This window comes from Cebus imitator, unplaced genomic scaffold (assembly GCF_001604975.1).
Source record: "Cebus imitator isolate Cc_AM_T3 unplaced genomic scaffold, Cebus_imitator-1.0 Scaffold379, whole genome shotgun sequence".
Classification (NCBI taxonomy): domain Eukaryota; kingdom Metazoa; phylum Chordata; class Mammalia; order Primates; family Cebidae; genus Cebus; species Cebus imitator.
In genome coordinates, this window is record NW_016107694.1 from 1,192,700 (window position 1) to 1,217,492 (window position 24,793).

Genomic DNA, 24,793 nt, shown 5'->3' on the forward strand with positions numbered 1-24,793 from the left:
CATTTGCCACCATGAGTTGGTTCATTCTAGAGAATGGAATCTAAGATAGGTTCAGGCAGAGGGAAGCCACTGGGACAAAGAAACCAGCGGATCCTCTGGCAACCATGTAGGGCTTCAGTGGTAAAACTGAAGATTTGAGGGGGCTTGAACACAGAGTTGGTCTCCCCATCAAGTTATTTATCAGGTTCAGAAGCTGCACAGGGCAGAAGACTAAAGAGCCAAGCCCAAATCTCTCAAAAGCAGACCCCCTAGTGCTGAGGAGACAAAGAACTACAAACAAAAGCCCTGGAGGTCCATGCTTCTGAAATAGGGAGAACAAAAATAATTTAACAAAATTGCAACCTGTCCTGATGCAACTTAGTCAGTGGTTGGATCAAGGTAATCAATCAGTCTTTCAACCTGATCTGCCTAGCAGAGGGAAGGTAAACCTATGGAGCATCAACAGCTTTTTAAAACAATGCCTGGCATTCAAACAAAAAATATTAGGCACACAGAGAGGTAGAAATACATGAATGACAGTCAAGAGAGAAAAAAGAAAAACAAGAAATAAAAACAATGAAGTAATGCTACTCACTGATCATTTGGCAGCTGAGTTGTTAGAAAAAAGCACAAAACTACACACACACACACACACACACACACACACACACACACAGGTCAATGCATGGGAACAAAGTCTGGAAGAATATAGATCAAACTCATATTGTTTGTTATATCTAAGAATATTGACTGCAGTAGGGTGGTGGGTGTAGTTAAGGAAAATATTTAGCTATATTATTCAAATCTTTGTATTTTTAAAAGCAATTAGCTCTCAAAACTACTTAAACAATTCAATCCCCTCAGGAGTGAATTGTTTTTCTGCACCACAGGAAAAGACTGCAACATGTGGGAAATTAGTGAGTCAGCAACTCATCTGCCTTGAAAGGGCAGGAGAGAGATTGATGAGTGGGGAGCAAATGGGAGACCTCTGCTCATTAACTGCCACAGCAGTGGTGATTTTGGTTATGCCCATTTTGCTAATATAACTTTGCATTAATAATTTTCAGTTGAGTAGGAAAAACAAAGAACTAACATGCAGGATATCAGGCAGTGCTGTGGAAGAATTCAGAAGCTAAGCAAGGAATTAGAAACAAAGGGTAAACCCAAAGTAGGTAGAAGATCATCTGATAAAACCAAACACAGATGCACATACCAGTCTTGATGAGGCCTGCCACAAGATGGAGAAAATGAATAATCCAAAAGAAACACTCAAAATGAAGAGCTGGGGGAAAGTGTGCAGAAGGATCTCTAGTAAGGCCTGGATTTCCCCCAAGAAGTATTAATATCGCTTTCTCCCATGTCCCTACCAGACTTCATATTTCCCTTAGTACATTCTCCCTTAAGACACAGTCTCCATATACACATCTTCTCCACACTCACTTAACATTGAGTCCCCAGAAACCAGACACTATATTGGGGGTACTTCAATATCCTGCCTCACTCTTAGGAGAGTGACCACACATGGTAGGTGCTGCAAATATGTTTATGCTTTAAGCCAAAGTCAAGAGACCTCTGATCATAGCGCTTATCAATAAGAAAACAATCAGACATTGACTTTGCAGGGCACCATTCACTGGAACACTCAGCTCTGAATTATTAATTGAATACTGCCCGCTTAGCATGACGCCAAACTCACTTTTTGACAGCATAAGAGTGATCATGACTTGTCTCTTCCCAGTCCACTTTCTGATCAATCTCGCTTTCCCATACCTCCTAAATGGGTCAGCACTTTTAAGTTATGAGGAACACAGGGCAAGAAAAGTAACAAGAAAGCAAACCTTTAGGAACAGTTCCCAGTAGAGGACCGGTATACAGGAAGCATGTAATAAATATTTATTGACTACCTGACAACCAAAAAGTCTTTTCTGGCTGCAACGCTTACAGCAGTAGTGAAAGAATGACTAAAACCTGCTGCGCTACTCAAGCATTCCACACTTACGCCAGTTGGGGAAGATTTTTCATTTTGATAGCTGACCAACAACCCAGTAAAATTTTCCTCTGATCGTTTATCATTATCTGAGGATAAGATTGCTTAAGGGCAAACAAAGCTCTTTTGAAAATCTTCTGTTCAAAGCAGATGCCATGGGAGAAATGACTTCATAAGAGGGGATCTAACTGTGTTCCTTAAGTAGAAGAAGAGGTGGTGTTTTTTGGGGGGGTTTTTGTTTTTAATAAACATGGAGATGCTCCTCATATCCCTCTGGGCACTACTTTCTGGCACTCCATGCTTGCTGGCCTTAGTTTATTCCGCTTACAGATTTAATTCTTCCCTAGTGACCTTGAGGCACTATCTGCTGCTAAATTTGCAGCAAAGCTGTGTGTGGCTGTGCAAATCCATAGGTGGGCTACCCATTCCTGTTAGCAACCACAGCCAGGAAGGCAGTTAAATTACAGGTCTGTCCAGGCAGAGACTCATGGATCTAGGCATTGTCGACCTACACAAGAAAGGAGAGACTTCGACAATTTCCCTAGCAGGTCACATCACATAGATAACAAAACAGGTACTGAAGGTGCTCCAGGAGCTGAGCGTGGCTTCCCGGCTTGACAAGCCCACTTTTATTTTCTGCGCACATACCAGAAAATAGTAGCACTACACAAAGAATATAAGACCTAGTCCTTGCTTTCACAGATGTTAGAGTCTAGTGAGTATGTAGAAGAACAAATAGAGGAGAGGCTTTTTCTTAACACTCTCTTCATCCTTCTGTCGACACAGCACTTATCAAAACAACTCAGTTTATGTGTTTATCATCTATCTCCTCTGCCAGAATGCAGGCTCCATGATTGCACGGGTCATTTCTGTCTTGTTCTCCTCTGTATCTCTGCCTTTGCACAGGCCTGGTCCATACTAAGTACTCAATCAATATTTATACATGCATACATTCTAGAAACAGGAGCTTTTCTGGGTACTGAGACTGAAGCAATGAACAGGATAAGTAAGATTCCTTCTCTCACTGTACCTACAGCCTAATGGGGGAGATTGACAATAAAGAAGTATATAAACAAACAAGATAATTTTAAATAAAAATATGTGCCATTAAGAAAATAAAACCTAGCAGTCACCCTTGAGTCCTTTATTTTTCTCACCCCTTATATCCAAACCATCAGCAATTCCTGAAGACTCTTCCACAAAACAGCCAAGCCTGCCCACTGCCCACTGTCTCCACAGCTATCACCTAGCTCAGCTATCATAATTTCTCACCTGGATTACTGAAACAGCCTCTTACATGTCTGTACTTCTTACTATATTCCTGCTCCGCACAATCTATGTCCCACCTGGCACTCACTGATCTTCCCAAAGTGCAAATTAGATGATATCACTCCTCTGCTTACAACCTATTTCAAATCAGGCTAAAATGCAAGCTCTGAATCAGGGCCTATATGACCTTCCATGAAGATCTTGCCCTTCCAACATCTCCGTTCACCTCTCTGACCTTCCTCTCCTTTGGTCACTGTATTCCAGCCATACTGGCTTGCTTTCAGTCCCAGAACTGGCCAAATGGTTTTCGCCCTCGAGCTGCTGCACCAGCTGTTTTTTGCCTAAGAGGCTTTTCCCCCAGAGCTCTGAATGGAGCTTTTCCTTTTCATCCTTTCATCCAAGCTTACTGTCTTCTAGAGAAGTCTTCCCTACCCAGTATACCTAGTGTAACTTCCCCCGTCCTCAAATCAACACTCTAATTCATTAATTGCCCTATTTTATTTTTTATGGCATTTATTACTATCTGAAATTACTGTCTTTATTTGCTTACCTAGTTTCTGTCTATCCCCACTGGTAGGTAAGATGCATGAGGGAAGGTACCTTGTTTGTCATTCAGTCGATATTGGATTCCCAGTGCCTTTCATAGGGTAGGCCCTCAGTACATATTTCGTGAATGAATAAATGAGAACAGCTGAAAGGACTTCTGTAGACAATGTATCAGAAAGACCTCCCTGGGGAAGTCATATTTGAATTAAGACATGAATTTTAAAATGAATGGATGAACAAAGTCTTTCCACAGTTTGGAAGCTAATCACCCTATTTCTAAAAACCAGGCACTCTCCTATCAGGGCTGGATCTATGTCTTTGTGCTGAACCCTTGGGTTCGTGATCAGATACCATCCATCAATCTGCTGTTCTCAGCCCTCCTCAGCAACTACCTGTTTTCTAGATGCAGGAAGTTATCTTTCTGTGACTAACTGGAAAGATGGCTGTGATGATTATGTCGCAACTTGACTGGGCCACGGGGTGCTCATATATTTGGTCAAATTTTATCCTGGGTGTTTCTATGAGGGTATTTTGGAAGAGATTATCATTTAAATTTGTAGACTGAGCAAAGTGCATTGCCTTTCCTAATGTGAGTGGGCCCTATTCAACCAGTTGAAGGCCCAAATAGAACAAAAAGGCTGACCCTCCCCAAGGAAGAGAAAATTCATCCTACCCTCCTGCCCTCAAACTGGGACATCAGCCTTGAATTTCGGAATGTTTTATATGGACCCCAAAAATCGTACCTTTCACTAAATACCTTCTCAGACATTTATAGCCATGGTTCCCTTTCTAGAAAGTGAGAGCCAATAAAATCAGTCAGACAGTGTGGCAATTGAGGAAGAATGGTTCCTGCCTTTGAATTTGAAGAAAAACATCAGCTCTTCCTTGGTCTCCAGTCTGCTGACTTTTGGATTAGAATTACGCCATCAGTTCTCCTGTCTCAGGCCTTCGAACTCAGATCGTAAGTAAAGCATTGGCTCTCTTGGGTCTCCAGCTTGCTGACTCACCCTGAAGATCTTAGGACTTGACAGCCTCTATAATCATATGAATCAATTCTTTATAATAAATTTCTTCATACACACACACACACACACACACACACACACACACACACACACAATTGGAAGAATAAAACACAGCCTTTTCCTTTCATGTTACACTTTTACTGAGCTTTTATTTCCACTACATTGTTTCTTAAAACGAAGACACAATGCAACTTTTCTGGGTGACTCAATGTTATCCTTATGAATTTACACCACCATAGGATGTGGCAACCAAGCTTTGTGGCTACACTTTAGTTTTCTTGTCTCCTCTCTGTTTGTCAAAATATTCTCTATCATTTCTACATCTGCCAATCTGATGTGTCCACACAACCCAGAAATTTAAACATGTTAAAAATAATGTGCCAAAGGCCCAGAAGCTCTTGGTGAGAAGAGCAGAAATACAATAAACTACCTTGCTGTGCGGGGTTAGGACAACCAGCAGGCTGGCTCAGAGGCCTTCTCCTCTGATTTCAACCATAAACTGTTAATGAAACTTTAACCTCCAGATAAGTATGGCGTTGCCATCATTGGTTTTGCGATAACTATGGGAATCCTAATAGCAAGGGCATGCATAATTTAGTAGAAAATGAAAATAGTAAAAGTGTAGGTAGCGTACACTACACTACCAAATAATGTCGGCTACACATACTTTAGCCTATACTATTTATTTATTCACTCACAATAAGCCTTTTCCACGAGTAAGTTTCATCACTAAATTATCAACAACTTAAAACTTTTCAAAACATGTAAATTCAGAGCCAAAGTATACAGGCCAGAAAAAGTAAACCTTCTCATGTGAACCAAATGTTGACCAAAAAAAAAAAAAAAAATCAATGCCCAGTATTATAAACATCTGCTTTGTTTGTGTACCCAAAATATCAGCTTGTAATGCTCTTTCAGAAGGTCTGTTAAGTGACAAGTAACAGCACAGTGCAAGGTTGAGAGAAAGAATTTCACTGCAAACAAACGCAAACAGCAAATGTCACATGAATTACCAGTGTTCACAGGAGAAATTCCATCTGTGTCTATAAAGATTGATCTTTTTCTTCCTGTTCTCAGGATATGTTAAGAATATAATGATTCATAGATTAGAGCCTGCCACAGTGCCCCGGCCTTGAATTTTAAAACGTCTTATATAGACCCCCAAAAATCACACCTTCTACTAAATACCTTCACATGACATTTATGGCCATAGTTCCCTTTCTGGAAAGTGAGAGCCAACAAAATCAGTCAAACTGTATGGCAACAGAGGAAGAACGTTTAAGAACACTTCCATTCACATCTTGGCAAGAACATCAAATATTCTGCAGCGTAGGTAACAGTTGTTTATTAAACAACTAGAATTACACAATCAGTTTAGGGATCACAATTAAGACTTCTTCAAATATGTGTCCAAATGGGTCTGGGAAGCATCAGTAATAAAATGCATAAATAATAAGTACTGGCTATTCTTTTAGGGGCATGTAAGCATCTTAATTTGAGCCACTATCACCTTTCTTACTTGGAAACTTCCAAGAAGAAATATATTTGCATTTCAAGGTTTCCATTTGGGTCAAACATGAACAAATAAGAATAGAGGAGAGAGACAGAGAGGCCACCTGGAACGTGAGCTGGGAGCCTGATAAGAATTTCTCCAGCCATGCCATCTGGTATGTCCTGGTGCTTGTCACCCAAATTGCTATTCTCCTGAACAAATTTAGTTTCCCCCAGACAGTTCAGTTTAAATGAGCTCATACTGTCTGACACCTGTCAAAAGAAGAGTGAAAGGCTTCTCTAAGCTCTAAACTGAAGGAAGTAAGGAGGCAGAAAGAGAGAGGTGAGCAGGAGCAAGGAAGAGGGCAAGACGGGATGTGTGCAGAGCAGAAAGAGCTCTTTCTTGGAGTATCAGTGTTTTTTTACGTTCACTTATAAATTTAACACTGGAAGGTGGGGAAGAAAGGAAAAGCACCACTTCCAATCACATTTGCTAAGAGAAATATGATTGAACACACAAAATTTGCAAATAGTACAAATTACTATCACTCTCACCTAGTATCTTTTTTTTTTTTTTTTTGGTCTATTTGTTGTCTGTGGTGTTTTGTTTGTTTTTAGTTAAGAAGGAAGGAAATAGCAGTGGAGAAATGTGATCTGCTTTTGACAGTATGACCAATGCGTTTTTTCCATCCCAGCTGGAACAGGATTCAGTAACAGGCAAGGGCAAGTGGTGGAGTGATTTCATTAAGCAAGTCTTGATTTTGAGGTTTGCATATCTGCAGATCTGCTTTTTCCTCCCGAAGTCTTGGGAAGCTGCCAATATAGGCAAAAAATAAAAATTAAAAAGTGATGGTAATGGATTGAAGCTGCCATAGGGCAAATCTCTGGAAGGAGAAATGTCATAAATAATTACCAGGAGGGTACTGCCTGTGCCTTTGCCTTTCGAGTTGGAAGATAACAGAGAACCGAATTTAGTAACTGCTATTTGCCACAGGAAGATACTAAATAGAGAATGAAGAGGGGGACAAGAGAAAAAGATAGGGAACAAATGGGCTTCACAGGAATACAATAAAAGATGACTTTCAAAAATCCATCTTCCAAAACAAAAGGCCCAAGACTGTCGAGTCCCCTTCAGATCCATTTAATGTCATTAATGCTGGTGTTAGTACATTTGTTTGCAGTTTTCCTCCTTCCACTTTCTTTATTCTATGGTTTGAAAGTATCCCCTCCAAAATTCAGGCATTGACACTTATAATGGCCAATGTGATGCTATTAAGAGGTGGGGCCTTTAACAGGTGATTAGGCCATGAGGGCTCCTCCCCTCATAAATGGGATTAAGGCCCTTATAAAAGAGGTTTCACTGAAAGAGATTTGGTTCACTTGTCCCTCTGCTCGTCTGCCACGTGAGGATACTGTGTTCCTCCTCTCTGGAGGATGTAGTGACAAGTGCCATCTTGGCAGCAGAGAACAGCCCTTACCAGACAACAGAAACTGCCAGTGCTTTGATCTTGGACCTCCCAGGATCCAGACTGTGAGAAATAAACTTCTGTTCTTTATAAATTACCCAGTCTGAGGTATTCTGTTACAGCAGCACAAATGAACCAAGATACTCCAATGTCTTCTCAATTGAAACACGCTGTTTGGTCTCTTTTGCAACCTTTACTAATATGACCTTACAAAGGGACTTATCTACATTTTTTTTTTCATTTCTGGTTTAGTTATCTCAAGACTCTCTTAAATTGAAAAAGAGATAATCAAAAACCTCTTTTTCAAAATGTCTTGATCAAGTTACTCAGATGTAAAATGTGTCTACATCCCTGCATCCCAAAGTTCTTGTAAGGGTCCAATTGAGGTGATATTTATGAAGCACCCAAAACATAAAAGCTATTGAATATATGCTAGCTCTTTTTTCTTCCCCTCTCTGAATTAAAAGGTTCCTATGACTTACAGCAGAAAAAGCCAGATCAGTAAAGGGCAATATATGTACATGCATACATAAATTTAAGTTTTCTAAAGGGAATAAATCCAATTAGGATAAAAATCGGCATAACACCTTAATGCCTTTTTGGATTATTTACCAGCATCAGAATCCCTTTTCAGATGGATTGCAATGAGCAGTATTTTAAATACACCCTGGTGTTATGGATACAGCTGGAACTAAGAAACTTAAGGCACGTAAGCAATGAAGATCTATTTCACAGCTTCTTTCCTTAGTAGGCAAACAGATGACATTTTGTCAGCCTTGCCTCCCTGGAGATTAAAAACCAAGCCCCAGAGGAAGGCTAGGCAGCGAACACTAACATACAGGCCCTTCCCCTGCTGAGGAAAGGAATACTCAAAACCCATGGAAAGCTTACCTTTTCACAAGGCAAGTTTCCATTTCCTGTGACAGTAACCATGAAACAGTTCACTCTGCTAAAAGCCCTATCAAAATCAGCAAAAAACCAAAAAAACAAAAACAAAAAAAACACAATTAGGCAGCATTTGGGGAGTACATTGAATATTCTATCTCCTAAAAATATCAATTGGGGTAGGGGGTACCTACAGAGATTAAATCAATGCATGCCTAATTAACTTATTTTAATCCTGGAAGGCTGCGTGTAGTCTGATGTGATGGAGACTTAAAAAAAAAAAAAGATGGCACATAGAAAAAAAAAAAAAAAAAAAAAAAAAAAAAAAAAAAAAAAAAAGGGTCCTTGTTCTTCTACTTAGCTGAATGACCTTCAGCCCCAAGCTCCTCATTTATAAAATGAAGGAATAGAGCAAATGTATAAGGGTTCATTCAGCTTGAACATTTTAAAAATCTGGGTTCTAAAAATGAAAGGAAGTCCATATAGAAAGAAAGTGCTTATAAAGAATTCCAAGTACCAAATCACCAAAACTGGAACAGGCCACTGAAACATTTAGAAGTGATGGTGGGGAGGACGAGGATGAGGATGTTATCAGCTAACATCTACGGATGCTTCACTAGGAAGGCTGTACCAATCCATGCACTTCACAGGTATGAAATCTTTTCATACACTCCGACTTCCTATCATACTTCCCGACATATGAAGCAGCACTGGATTGACTACAGGCATTGAGGATCCAGCTAGGAGAAAGGTAACTTGGAGATACACTGGCTTGGGTTTACAGGGATGTGCTTAGATCATTCATAGCTGGTTCCATCCTGGCACAGGAATTGTCCCTGGACTACTGGTATCATAATACAAAGACCCAGGGCCAGAAGTCATATTGTAACAAGAATGCATCCTACAATACCTAGCAGTGAAAGCATGGAGACAGTGGTGGAGATCCAGATGCCAGTCACTGGAAAATGCTTCCAGTTATCAGGTATGCAGAGCTGCAGTTGAGGCATCCAATCCTCATTAATTCCTACTTAAAATGGAATTTCTCTCCTATCAAGAACAAGTTCAGTAATTCAGAGTATGCTATTGTGAACACACCCTCTAATTTTATATTTTTTAAGAAAGTCATGCAAAATAGAATTTATCAAAATTCCTGTGTTTGTAGAGCTCAAAGAGAAAATGCAGCTATGTATGAAGTCAGTTTTGTGTCAACATATTGGATTACGTGTTAAAATATACACCACATCTTAAGCTGACGAAGTATGGCATTCCAAGACAAAAGCCATACAAAACTATAATTTATTGACAGAAAGAGACATACTTTCAATACTTGTGATGAGTAGTCTCATAGATCATTTAAGAAGTCCAATAATGAAAAAGTAAATTACCTTGGGAAAAGATTGAAATTTCTTGTTGGTTTGACACAAAATGCTGACAAATACAAAGATAGCAGAGATTAATAAAATGTCACTTAAAAAGAGGATCTAGACCACAAGCTAAATGGAATGATGTTCATTCATTGTCACTATACAAGAAAACTTAAAATGTCCTGAAATCTTATAGCTCATACATGAACAAAACTTGATAACATTTTCCCAAAATCTGACAATTCTAAAAATGTATATGATACTAACAACAAAAAGCTATAAAGTTGAAATAAACTTTTCCAAACTATCAGTAATAAAAACTAAATTATGATCAACCATACTAGAGAAAAGATTGAATTCCTTTTTTATTCTTGCTTTAGAAACTATAACACAAAAGCACTGTCATACAAAGAGCAATCAAAGAATGTGCAAACAAAAAATGCAAAGTACAGCAGATTGACAGGTAGTTATTTAATCAAAACAAGATATTTTTCTGAATTTTGTCATGTTTGTAGTATTTGGTGGCTCTCTTAAATTTATAAATTGTCATAATTTCTTCCCTATTCTAAATAAATGTTCATTTTGTATCTAAATTTGTAAATTTAACTTTGTATTATTTTTCTTAAAGAGGCCCTCAAATTATATACAAAACTTGGGTCTTCTCCTGGCTTGAAATATAGAAGACACTTAATAAATATTTACTGAATAAAATTAAGTTGAAAAAGTTAAAAATTAAATTCTTGTCTTAGATGTCAGATATTTACTCTATGGAGCAGTAACCAGTGAGGCCTCAGACATTCATTGAGCTATTAAACTATTACTGTTGACACCCAGGCTGGTTGCCCCTTCATAACCACTGATGACATGGAAAGGTTGGAGTGGGTGGATAATTTATAGTTCTCTATACTATACAGATATGAGGTAAACTCATCCTAAAGACACATCCTTGTGGCCTCTGCAAGCCCCTATTGAGATATTTATTTATCTTGCAAAAAAAAAAAAAAAAAAAACACTCTTTCCATACTCCTCAAGAACTGCATAATTTAAAAAATAATAAGTCTGGAGAAACTCAGAAGCAATTGTTGAACCTGAGATTTGCTCGCTTAACAATTAACAGCAATTATGTATGGAATGAAGGATCTTCATTTGCATATTCTATATATTGGCAATGGTAAACTAAAAATAACTTCAGGATTATTACCCCAAAGTTCATGCTGTTAATGAAAAAGTTCAGAGGAAATGATATTGATTACACACTCCTAATTAGTTGGCTTATCTGTGGTAGTCTGGATAACTTTGAGAGAATAAAAAGAGTATTCCTTCCAGTGCTGCAAATATTCAAGCTTATCATATAATGCTAACTCTTACATTAATTACTTTGAAAGTTTTGATGCTTTATCAAAAAGAATGATGACAGTAATGAATTTTATCACATACTTTTTTTTTTTAAACCCATGAAGGGATCATCAGAAACAGAAAGGAGGAAAAGGAGGCAGATGTTCTTTATTACAAAAGCACACAGCAAATAAATGTAACAGGAATAACTGAATTAGAAAAACATTTGCAACTTCCAATACAGTGATGGATTTAGGCAGTGATCTTGTCAACAGATGTTAAAATCTCATTGGATGAAATTTTGTTGAAGAACTTAAGATTCACAAAGTCTCAAAAGCATCTCACCATAATCACAATGTATTTCCTATACAAAGGTGGAATGCTACCTTTGTATAGGAAAGAAATCCAGAGATAATGCCTAACACAAGATGTCAAATTTGGCCTCACCAATAAGGAAAAGTGACATTGCTTCCTTATGTGATGCAATGAGGGACATGATATTATCATATAGAACCCTTGCCAAATATATTTAACCTGAATCTAATAATGAGGAACAACTCCAAGCTGAGGGGCATCATGCAAAACAGCTCCCCTATATTCTTTGAAAATGTGTCATAAAATACTAAAAAAGACTAGGGAGCAATTCTAGATTTAAGGAGACTAAAGCTTCATGACAACTAAATGTAATGTACGTCCTCGATTGGATTATGGAATTCAGAAAGAAAAGATCAGCAACATTATTGAGGGAAATTACTGGGAAAATCTGAATATGGATGAATTTTAAATTATATAACATTTCTATAACAATGCTAAATGTTGTGAGCATGACAATGATATCACAATTATGTTAGAGGTGACCCTTGCTCTTATAAAATACATGCTTATATATTTATGGGTGAAATGTTGTCAGGGTTATAACAATCTTACTTTCAAATGATCCAGAAACAGAGAGAGAGCGCGCGCAAGCGCAAATGTGGCAAAATATTAAGTAATGAATGTAGATGAAGGCATATGAAAGAAAGCAACTAAAAATAGATAAATTAGACTTCAAAATTTAAAACTTCTACTCATCAAAAATCACTATTAAGCAAAGATTCTATTACACAAAACAATGGGCAAGACATCAGCTGGGAGAAAATACTTGCAAAAAATATATCTGACTACAGACCTGTATTTAAATTATATCAATAACTCCTACAACTCAATAATTTAAATATATATATATATATAAATGGGCAAAAGTCTGGAGGAGACTTTTCACAAAGAGAGATTAAAAAATCAGGGAGATGTAAATCAAAACTTCAGTGAGAATACATACCTCAGAAAGTCTAAAATTAAAAAGATTAACACCACCAAATTTTGGCAAGAATGTGGAGCAGCCTGAAGTGTCACACATGACTGCTAAAAGTATAAAATGGTACAACTTCTTTAAAAAAAAGTTAGAAGGCTAGGCACAGTGGCTCACGCCTGTAATCCTAGTATTTTGGGAGGCTGAGGTGAGCGGATCACCTGAGGTCGGGAGTTTGAGACCAGCCTGAGCAACACAGAGAAACCTCATCTCTGCTAAAAATACAAAATTAGCTGGGCATAGTGGCGCACGTCTGTAATCCCAGCTACTCGGGAGGCTGAGGCAGGAGAATCGCTTGAACCCAGGAGATGGAGGTTGCAGTGAGCCGAGATTGTGCCATTGCACTCCTGCCTGGGCAATAAGAGCAAAACTCCATCTCAAAAAAAAAAAAAAAAAGTTAGGTAATTTCTCATAAAGAGTATATGAGTCACATCTACGGCCATACCACACTGAGATCTTGTCTGATCTCAAAAGAGTATGTCTTTTAGTCTTACTATAGATTTATTTTTTTCCACAAAAATCTCTAATAAAACATTTTTTACAAAAATAGCCAGGCATATGGCTTGTGCCTGTGGTCCCAGGAGGTGAAGGATGCAGTGAGCCATGATCGTGCCACTGTACTCCAGCCTGGTCAACAGAGCAAGACCTTGTCTCAAAACAAAACAAAAAAACGTTAAGAAAAAAAATCTGTGATGCTTTAGAATGTGGCTTCAGAAAAATACCTATGATATAATATGTAACTGTTTAATTGGTTCTCTATTATCTTAGATAATTTTTAAAATAGCTATTTATTCAGTAAATATCTCTTAAGTACCTGCCATGTGCCAGCAATGTCCTAGGTACTGAGAATACAATGGGGTACACGAAGGACACAGTTCCAGTCCTCATGCAAGTTATATTTTCATGCAGAAGTGCATGCTGAAAACTAGATATGTAGGTAGGTAGACAGAAAGAAATTACCAAATATTATTAGGGTTCTTAGCATACAGAGTAGATTCTGTGTGAGAGAGTTTAAGGGAGAGTGTATAGTCAGGAAAGGCTTTTCACAAAAAGGGCCTTTCCATTGAAATGTAAAGATTGAAAGGGAGTCAGCCATACACAAAGCTAGGGAAAGAGCATTCCAGACAAAGGTGACAGTGAGTGCAAAGGTCCCAAGGTGGAAAATATCTTGGATATTGTTTAAAATATAACACTCGCTGCATCTTGGGTAAGCTGGCCACCAGTTACCAATTTGGGCCACCACAACTTTGGTACTGCTTGCAAGAACAACATCATGCATTTAACATGAGGCCAGAGAGAATGGAAAAGACAAGGGGCATAGTTTTTAGTCAACAACTGAGGGAGACTAAGGGGAGTGTGCTCCTGAAATCGGGATATAAATGGAACCCAAGTCTCTGGAGTCTTTGAACACTGAAAAGAGCTCTACCTAGAGCTTGTGCCTTTTAAGATAAGTCAGCTCATGTCAACCTACCTAGCTTAGTCCCATCATTATCTAATGATGACAATGATAATAATGACCATGATCAAGATAAGATGTCAGTTACATTTCATCCATCACTTTCCATGTTTCAGTCTGTGTCAAGGGCTTGGATTTCATTTAATTCTCTCAACAACTCTATGAGGTAAACATTGTTCTCCACATGTTACAGATGAGAAAACAGGCTCACAGTGGTTGTTTAATGTAGGCAAGGTCACATAGCACCTAAATGGCAGAGCCAGCATTAGAATCCAGCCTGTCTGATTTTGAATCCCACTCTATGTATTGTTACCTTTGATAGACTCCAACAAATACCTTTTGGCTGGTACTTTCTCCATGCACCTAAAGAGGCCAAAAGGTCATTTGGATGGATGCAAGAAGACTTTAAGAGTCATCTTGAACTGAGGACAGAGGGAGGGAAGAACAGGGAGGGAGCAAAAAAGGCATAAGGAATAGTAAAAGATTGGCTGGAAAAAGTTTCTCAGGATTCCTTTGGTTCATATGCTATATTACACATTTTTCAAAGGGAAGTGCGTAAGCAAACAACATTGCCGTAATCCTGAAGCCTGAATTCAAAATGCATTCATTTCTTTTTGCCTCTAGAGATTCTGAAAAACATGCCACAATGAGCTGTGCTTTTGATAAATAAAAAAGCTGGAAAACAGAAGGTTAACATTTATATCTATTTTACAATTATGAATACAAAATAGCAGCCAAGAATAAATTTTTGTATCAAGGTTATAAGCAGATGAAAAATGATGCTAGAAATGCAAACAGACCATTAATTATAGCAGCCCCACAAAGCACCATAGTAATATGCAGTTTGCAATACTTTACTGAAATTTACATAACTGTATAGTCTCCTCTCAGATTCCAGAGATTCCATTTTTGATAAGTAGCAATTCAAAAGGTTAGTCACCTCATCTACATTATTATTCAATGTCTATGAATGTGAAATGGTGACACCTTGAATTTACATGTTAGAGAAAAGGATCAGCTGCTTCTAGTTCTTTCTTTCTTTATTCCAGCACTACTGTGTGCCAGGCATGGAACATAGCCCTGGGGATACCCAGATGAGTATGATATACAGTCTGTCTCCAAGAGAACTGCCAATTCAGAAAGGGAGACAGACTAGTAAATACATAACCTTAGCAGAGTTTGGACAAACTGAACAGAAAGAGATGTAAATGGCATAGGGCTTGTCTCCCAATCAGACGGCTTCAATTATAATCCACCAATTACAACAGTGACATTAGCTAAACTAAGCTCTTCTTACTTTTTTCCTTCTCTTCTTTCCTTCCTTTTCTTCCTCCCCTCATCCCTCCCTGATTACCTGCTTCCCTCCCTTTCTTCTTTTCATTAGGTAACTATAACCAGTCAGTAGTTAACAAGACTGTATAATAATAGCAACTTTACATGTACTTAAAACTTACTGTGTCAGGCCTTAATAACATTATTGCCTTTAAACCCCACGAAACTCCAGGAAGAAGATATGACCATTTTCCCCATTTTACAGATGAAACTGAGGCACCAATGTCACACATCTGGCAAGCAGGCTGAATAAAGACGCAGGCATGGAGACTCCAGAGTGCAGGCTCCAAAATTCATTGCCTGGCTCTATCCATTATGAGGAAGTATGCCTGTCATGCTACCTGAGGCAATAATAAGAATTCAGTGATTAAAGAACATTTTGGAATTTCTAACAAAGGCTTTCCAAACAAAGAATCTGCCTTTCAAAAATCAGAAAGGGGAAAAAGAAAAGGATGATGAGAAGAAAAAATGCAGTGTTCATTGTGGGTCTTCTCTGGTTTCCCCCTTGAGAGCACAGTGGCCCTCCACCTGCATAAATGATGAGAATTGGCATTCTGCTTGATTAGTGTGCATCTATTACGGGCCTCAGAGTGAATTAAGCAAAAACCATATAAGGGAGGAAAAGAGCCTACTAATCGAGGTGGATCACTTGTACTGTTTTTGAGTCCCAATGGTATTTTCCTTATTTTTCACCAGCAGGCACATATGCCCCCCAAATTGCAATGATATTTCAAAACAATTTAAATCAAGCTTGATAGCTAATTATCCTAAGGTCATGCTGAAGAACCAAACCACCAGGACATCAAAAATCTAAGACTATCTAAAGGTGAAGAATCCAGCATTATTTTTTTCTCATTAAAAAACAAAGGGGGTTGAGAAAGCAAGCTTTTTTAATTCCCCGGGAATAACTGGCTTTCAAAAATCATCCAAAGCAGACCTCTTAAGACGTTTCACCTCTGCTCTGAGTGTTTTAAGCTGGCCCTCTGATTACAAAATGTTCATGTGAAATCTCATCAAGATGCTTTCTTAAAATGAAGAATGTTTTATAAATTGTAATGGCTTTAATCAGCGCCCTCTTTGAAGCTATTTAACTCTGTGATGTAGCCCAACCATTGCTTCAATTATGTCATTTATCAACTCTGTATTAATTATCATTATAGAGATTGATTAATATACTTTTCACGTCTCTCTCACCAGATGGTAGAGCACTCTCCCTCTCTGACACTCCATAAACATCACCTGAATTCACTCAGCTCTCTCCCCACTTGAATGTTTAATCAGCTCTTAGTCATCTTCAAACTGAATTGCTCCTCTTCCTCCTCCTCACTATACTCTGTCAATACAGTACACAAAGGCCAAGTGACATAAAACGTCAGCCATCAGTATTTCCAAAGCCAAGCTTTATCAACAACTTATTCCCACCTTAATGAGTTCATACCCAGTGTGGTGATGCAATTTTCACACTAAAGTGAAGGGAGAGTCTTTTGCTTCCTTAGCTGATTAAAAGTTGCAGTCTGGGGTGGGGCAGAAAAATAAAAAATAAAAGTTGCAGTCTGTGGTCAACTATGGGGGGCAATGGAGAAAATAACTTGGAATCCAATGTATATGTGGCAATGGGAATACAACAGACAATTTGGCCTCAGTAGAGTTACCTTTTGAATTACATTTTACTTCGGCTAATATAAAATTTACTTTGCATTCTTCAGCTAGATTACTGAGAAAGCAGGAGGCAGAAGTCCCAAGGTATACTGCATTGCAAGAAAGCCAGGCTAGAATTTTAAACTGCTGTGGGTGAGCTAAAAAGTGGACAACAGAGAACTGGAAATGCCGAACTGTTTTTCTTGCAAAATATAAAGACCAGATTAACAGTACTATCTTACAGTTACCTCAGACTCAAAATGTCTAGAAACCAAACTGGCCAGTTTCCCTCCAAGCCAGCTCCCCTACCTGACCCCTACATTTCTTATTCTCCTGTCCCTAAGCTGGGTTCCTTACAGCAGGGATCGTCAGCTCAAATATCTACAGGACTCAAACAGGCAACATAGATGAATAAAGTATATAAAAGAAGGTGGGGAAATTTGGCAGATAAGAAGGGACACATCCCATCAACAAAAAGGACTTGGTGGCTAATCTCCTCAGCTGATGTTTGCCCAGCGGAACATACAAGATATATCACCAAATCTGGTTTTTCTCTAAAACCTATAAATCCTTATTGTTATGTGAAACTTACGATTTTTAAATTTGGGGCTGAACTAAACACAGATTCATCCCATAGATTTTTATCCTTGCCTATCAACTTGGACCCCTACTCGTTCCCCCTTTGAATGCAATCAATTCCCAAGTTCTAATGTTTTCATACTATGCCCCCTGCTGAATTCTTTCCATTCCAATTGCCACCATCTATGCACACATTACTTCACATCTGCATTATTAGAGAAGTATCCTGTCCTTCCCTCTCCAATGCATGCTATTGACAACAGCCAAATTGATCTTTCTAAAACAGTAGTTCTTAAACTTTAATATGTATCAGAATCACCTGGAATGCTTGTTAAGCCAGGTTGCTGGACCCCAACCCTAGTTTTTCAGTTCTAATGGGTATTAGGTGGGACCTAATAAATTGCACATCAATAAGCTCCTAGGCAGGTTGATGATGCTACTCCAGGGACCCTACTTTGAGAACCACTGCTCTAAAATTCACTCCATATCTCTAACACATTCCATGGTTCTCCATTTCCTCCACATTAAACTTAAAACTTCCCAATCCAGTACTCTGAATTCTTCAAGCCTGGTCTCTTCCTTTCAAACCAAAACTGCATTTCTCTGATCCCCTAGGAGGCCTGGCTCCAGCTAAACTGATCTACTTGTGTTTTACCCAAATATATCAAGCACTCTCACCTTGCTTTTTATTTTTGATAGTTACAGAAAGTCTTCCCACCTCCCTTCTCTTGGTCAATTCTGCTTTTTATTGAACACACCCCAAATCCACACTGTCAGTGCAACCAGCCCCAATCAGAATTCTGTTATCTTCTCTAGATTCCTATAGCATTAGCTCTCCAGGTTGCTTGGTGCAATCTAACAGCATGGAAATTAGAGCCAGAGGCTAAATTTGAATCCTAGTTCTTTCAATAGATATGTAGCATAAGTGGTTAATCATTCTGAATCTGTCTCTCCTTCAGTAAAAGAGATACCAAAACAGTATCTACTTCTATTGGGTTACATAAAGAATTAATTGAGACAAACTCTTTAACCCTTTAGAATAATGCAAAGTAGATGATTAATAAATAGTAATTTCCTTCCTTTATCCCTTTCCCCCAATGATTCAGTTGGCACCAACTATAAAACAAATAACACTAATCACTTATATGTTTTACTCCCTTCTCTTTTGGCTACATAAAATATTTCTTGAGGACAAAGAAAATATGGAATTCACCTTAGTAATACTAGTACTTGGAAATTTCTGAGCAACTGTAAGCTCTCAAGAAATATATACTAAACAATATGATAAATTTGAGAAATAATATAAGACAAATAGTTCTGTAGAGAAGCTTTCCTTTGTGGGAATTAAATCTCTAATTAATTGTACTTATTCTTAAAATATTTTCCCATGACAAAGGCAAAGAAAGCTATTTTACCTTCAGAAAAACTTTTAAGCTCTAACGGGGGGGGGGGTCTCAGTTGAAAATGGTCAAGGAAAGAAGCATCATTAGAAAAGCATTAATAAAGGAAAGATCTTCTCCTTGAAGTTGAGCCCAAGAACACCAATAACGGCAATACACAGAATAACAATAACAAACCTGGAGACGATGCTGGCAACAAGCAATGGACATTTTTTAGGACATCTGTCACGTAACCATGTGACCGCTGCAGATCCAGAACAGCTGATATTGATGACTGCACTGAAAAGTGTCCAATCAAACTGGTCAAATCAAACTGCCCTCCAGGGGATTCTCAAACAGAATCCAAACGGCAACAAACTACAATATATATTATGTTCTCTAGTGTTGCTGGCATCTATAATATTTTTAGATGAAATCCAGTAACACCCAGTCCCATAGAGCTAAGGGTGAAATACATTTCAGAGAGAAGGGAGTTATTTTCCTTAATCAGCAACTCAAAACATCTTTGTTCATAAGTGTTGTGGCAGAAAAATGTATAATGTGGCATATTGGGCAACTGAATATTTACCTCCAAATACAGAGCAAAGTGCCCTAAAACTTCAAGTTGTTTTAAACTTACTGTACAGAGGTTACAAAGTTTGGTCAGAGAGCACTAGGAACTGGGTCAGGTGGTTTGTTATGAGACCCCTGCCATGTTTTACTCTATATCCTCAGACAAATTCATTCCTTCGGTAGGCATTTCCTAAGTTATTACTATGCATCAAACATTATACTAGATGATAGGAACCCAGATGTTAAAAAATACACAGAATCTATGTCTTTCTGGAACTTACAGTCTAGTGTGGAGACAGCCAATTGGGGCAGACTGGGCAGTATTTCACCAAATTCACTTTCCTTTCACCAGGACGTAAAGATAGACCAAATTTCCTGGCCTCTATGGAATGGCATTCTGCCCAGGAGAATATGAGCAGAAGTGAGGTGTGCCATATCCAGGCCTAGATAATGGATAACCATGGAAAACCCCCATCTAGGTTATTGACTTTCTGTCTCTATCCCCTTAATTGCCAGATGAATGTAGAAGACTCTGCAGAGAACTCGGATCTCAAAAATGATAAAGCCACAGACAGTAAGGAGCAGAGGGCCACATTCTGACCACTCCCTTGGAACTGTTATGTGAATTATATGCAAGAGACTCCTATTATGTGAAGTGACTGAGATTTGAAGCTGTTTGTTACAACAGTAAGTCTACTCTACCAAACCACGAACCAAAACTATTAATACTTCCAAGACATTATGATACAGAGCATGCACAGGACGATGTGGGAATACAACAAAGAGGCAACTCATCTGGGCTGCAAGTGCATATCAGGGAGGGCTCCACAGAGGAAGAAACACTTGCAATGACTCTTAAAAGATAGTGTGTGGCAGTGAGAAGGGAAATGGAGGGTAGCAGAGGAGAAAGCATATGCAAAGTCATGAAACTCTGAGGAAACATGGTATGTGGGAGAAGTATTAGTGATTCCTGACTGCTAGAATGTGGAGTCATGCTGGGAAAAGGAACTGTTCAATGTGTAATCGTTGAAATGACTGATAAAGAGCAGAACCTAAGAGATTCTGTAACTATTAGAAATGATGGACACAGCAAGAGAAAAAAGGAATAAAGGACCATGTGACTTAGAAGGTAAAGGATAAGGTTAATTGTGAAAAAAATGAAACTGAAATAGCTATGGAACATCCAAAAGAAGAATCCACTGGCAGGTAAATATATAGACCTAGAGCTCACAGCAGTGGTATGGATGGAAGAGTAGGGGTTGGAAATTGCCACAATGTAGATTGTGGTTGAAGTCACATCTTCACAAGCATGAGCCATATTTATAGATGCATGATGAGGATATTCAGGTAAAATAGTCACAGTGAGAAGCCAGGGATACAGGGAAGAAATAGAGAAGAGGATGAAAGGGTACAAGAGTGAGAGTAACAGCAAGCAAGCAAGAGAGAGAAAACACGAGAAAGAAATCACGGAGGTCAAAGAGAAGAAATGCTGAAAATGCAGTCGATGGAGGTGAGAACTTCAGAGAAGTGAAGTAAGATGATGGCCTGAAAAATCTCCATTAACTCTGACAGGCAGCTATTTGTGACCCTGACAAGTCCTGTTTCAGTACTAGCAAAAGCCAGGCTATAATAGTCTGGAGAGTGAATGAAAATGAGGAATTAGAGATAGAAATAGAAACTACTCATCAAGAAAACTTAGTTCTAAAAACAGTAAACGAGAAGTAGACATACATTTTATTTTAGTTTTCATTTCTCAGGAGGCAAGACTTATACATGTTAATGTGTCTAATTGTCTGAACTTTTATTTCCCTATCAAAAAATAGGACTGATAATGACCCTTCTGCATGGGCCACTGAATTCTTTTCAGAGCAAATAAAGTAACGTGAAAGATTCTAAAGTACTATGTAAAGTCCAATGTTATTATGTATTTACAAATGTTGAAAGAATAGAATTATACCAGTTGAGAGTCCAGTGAAATGTGGTTGGCTATAAAACCAGTAAAACATTATAATCAGTCTAGATATAGGGATATGAGGAAAAAGGTCCTTTTAATACACACTACAAGATGCTAACCTCAAACCTTAGAAGCTAGCAACAGATTCTGAAGTCCCTTGCTGGACAATTCTTCTGGTACTCCTAAGTTGTAGCTTGGGTTTCCAGATGTCTTCATTATGCCAGAAAAAAAAAATAACGCCAATGAATCCTGGCAAATTACTGTGCATTAAGTCATTTGGGAATTTATTAGTCTTATGAGTAGTAGTTCTTAAATAAAGGTTTCTGGCAATCACCCAGTTTCACAAAGTAACAGACCAGCTCCATAATTTAAGTCTCATGACCAGTGAAATCATGGTGAATGCCCACAGCTTGCTGAGTATGTTATTCCAAGGGTTGATGGAGGTATTATGCGAAGTAAGCTAGCCATTTTAGGACTTCCCTCCTGGGAAGCTTAACCATCAAAACGAATATGGTCCAGTCATTATTTCACCAGTCATAAACATCGAAAGATCCCACAAAGGACATTATTTTTAGCACTATGACATCAATGTAACTAGTCATAAAACTTCTAACAAGTAGTTTTAACATGCCGCATCCTCCTCCCCTGGGAAGATATCTTATCCTTGTAAAAGGAAAATGTCTCTTTCCTTTTCTCTGCACTTTTGTACAACTCCCCTCTGACTGGGTTTCCTAGCTGCTGACATATGCTCCCCAGTAATTTTTATTTTCAGGGGTGTAGGGTGTTAATTAAGGTCAAGCAGCTGTGTCTCCAGTTCCAAACAGCAATTGTACAGAATAAACATCCCTTTACAATAGATAATAAAAATCCAGTCTTGAGACCCAAATAAACCCTATCTGCTATTATTTTTGCATTAAAAAAAATCTTAGACCAGACTATAACATTAAAGTTATGCTTCTTTTACCATGTTTCTCAAATATTTTATCCTTAACGTGGGACACTACCATAATAGCTGTTAAACTAGTCTGAACATGTACATGTCAGTTTTTAGACTTTTCATCCACTGTAATACTGAATTTCATCCTAGGACTGAAGGCCAATACAGTTCTTTGGCATTACCTCAATCAAGACTACAAAGAAAAGGACAAGTCTTATGTTACTCTCAAACAATATTACCAAACATTTATATGGACCTTTTTAGATAATCATTTACAGATAATTAAGTATCTTTTTCAAGTTGACCTCATTTAATCTGAAAATTATTTTGTACACTTATTATTATTCATTCCTGGTTAATAGAAGAAAATTATGAGGCCTAGAGAAGTTTAGAGAGGTTTAAGAAACATTCCTAAGGCCACACAGTTGTTCAGAAGCAGAGCCAAGTCTGTATCCAAGGTCCTCTAATTCCTTAACTCTTCACTACCATAGATGGCCCCCATCATGTCACCCAGTCTCTTTCTTCTCCACTTCTCTAGCAACATGGAAAACAGCCTGGCTTCCTCTGAAGTCATTAGGAAGCTTTGATGAAATGCAGACATGAACTCGGTTCTTCCTCCAATGAAAATACATAATATATTAGTTATATAAGGAATGTAATGGGATCAGTGTAGATGTGGAAATCTTTAAAGCTTTTTATGTACAAATGATGCTTGGAATCCAGAAAAGCCAAAGAAGATATTACAAACAAATGGCCAAATGATCAAATGTGGAATGGGGGTGGAGGGAAATTCAATGAACAATCAGTATTTTCATTTGAATGGTTTGTTTGTTTATCATATGGGCTTTTCTTTCATGGAAAACCCTTGCTTTTGAAAGGATTTCAAATGAACATTACGACAAACCTGTAGATGGAGAAGGAGGCCACAGATCGAATGAGAGATGCCAAAGCCCCCACCTTGGCAGCTTCCACCGCCCCCTGTGTTCGGTATTGCACCGTCTTCGAGTAGTTGATATAAGGTTGGTTATAAACAACAATCTTCCCTCTTGCTTCTGAGGCCCTTCTCTGCAGTTCATCGAAAGAGGTCACCACCAGAACTTCTGCTGTAATGCCTAGAAATAAAAGTCATGCAGGATTAATTTAGTTTCCCATGAGCCGGGTTGAATTGGCACATGAAAGGTCACACACATGCTCTTTCTGCTACATCTGGCAAACTGGTTTCAGAAGATCAAAGTTTTAGAGCCATTTACCATGAGAGAAAGACTGTGGGCTTAGCCAACTTCCCAAGAGAGTGAAAAGGCATTCAAAATAATGTAACATACAAATTATACTGTTTTTCAACTCACTTGACCAGCCAGTATTAAATCACAAATTGTTTGAAAAGATAGCTTCTTTTTTAATTCTTTCCCACCCTAAGAAGTCACAAATTTCACAGAATGATGTTAATTATTTATTTTTAAAAATGCATTTCAGAAAGCTCTCCTTAGGATTAATGAAACACATATTAATCTTTTTATAAAACTATTTTGATATGTTGCTAAACAACCTACAATAACATCACACAAAAGATGCCAGTTTGTGAAGAATACTCTTAGAAGCCAATCCTTTTCATAAATCCAATTTTTAACAAATGGTTAATATAACGTCTCTCAAGAACCACAAAAAAGTAAGCTTTCCTTCCTCCTTCGTATGAAAACATTCTTAAAGAGTGGAAACTTCCCATGCTTCTCAATTTACAGTATTTGTTCATCACCAAACACATCATTATTCTTCAAATAAAAATGTTGAAGATGTGTAATCGTGCTATAATCCTGTTGTGCTGGTTAGAAGAGATGTGCCTTCTTTTCTCATACCATAAGACTCACCCAAATCTTCCTGATTAAGGAACAAGGTTTCACATCTTCCAAGCAATCATTCAAAATTTGCCAGACCATTAAAAGATCCAAATTGACGGAGTAGTTAGAGTAACAAGGAAAAAAATATTTGGCAACAAAGGCCAGATGCAGTGGCTAAATATATCTAAAAGAAAATAAGTGGATCATGAGGTCAAGAGATCGAGACCATCCTGGTCAACATGGTGAAACCCCGTCTCTACTAAAAACTACAAAAAAAAATTAGCTGGGCATGGTGGCGCATGCCTCTAATCCCAGCTACTCAGGAGGCTGGGGCAGGAGAATTGCCTGAACCCGGGAGGCTGAGGTTGCGGTGAGCTGAGATCACGCCATTGCACTCCAGCCTGGGTAACAAGAG

At 38.3% G+C, this 24,793-nt stretch overlaps 1 protein-coding gene across 2 annotated transcripts in view; it reads right to left on the reverse strand.

Moving 5' to 3' along the window:
- LOC108288590 (carboxypeptidase Q) overlaps positions 1–24,793 on the reverse strand; it is a 318,489-nt gene that overhangs the window by 116,555 nt on the left and 177,141 nt on the right. For both annotated transcript variants that reach the window (XM_017507572.2, XM_017507571.2), the window contains exon 3: positions 23,448–23,655. In XM_017507572.2, coding sequence (XP_017363061.1) covers positions 23,448–23,655 — 208 coding nt within the window. The remainder of the gene's footprint in view (positions 1–23,447; positions 23,656–24,793) is intronic.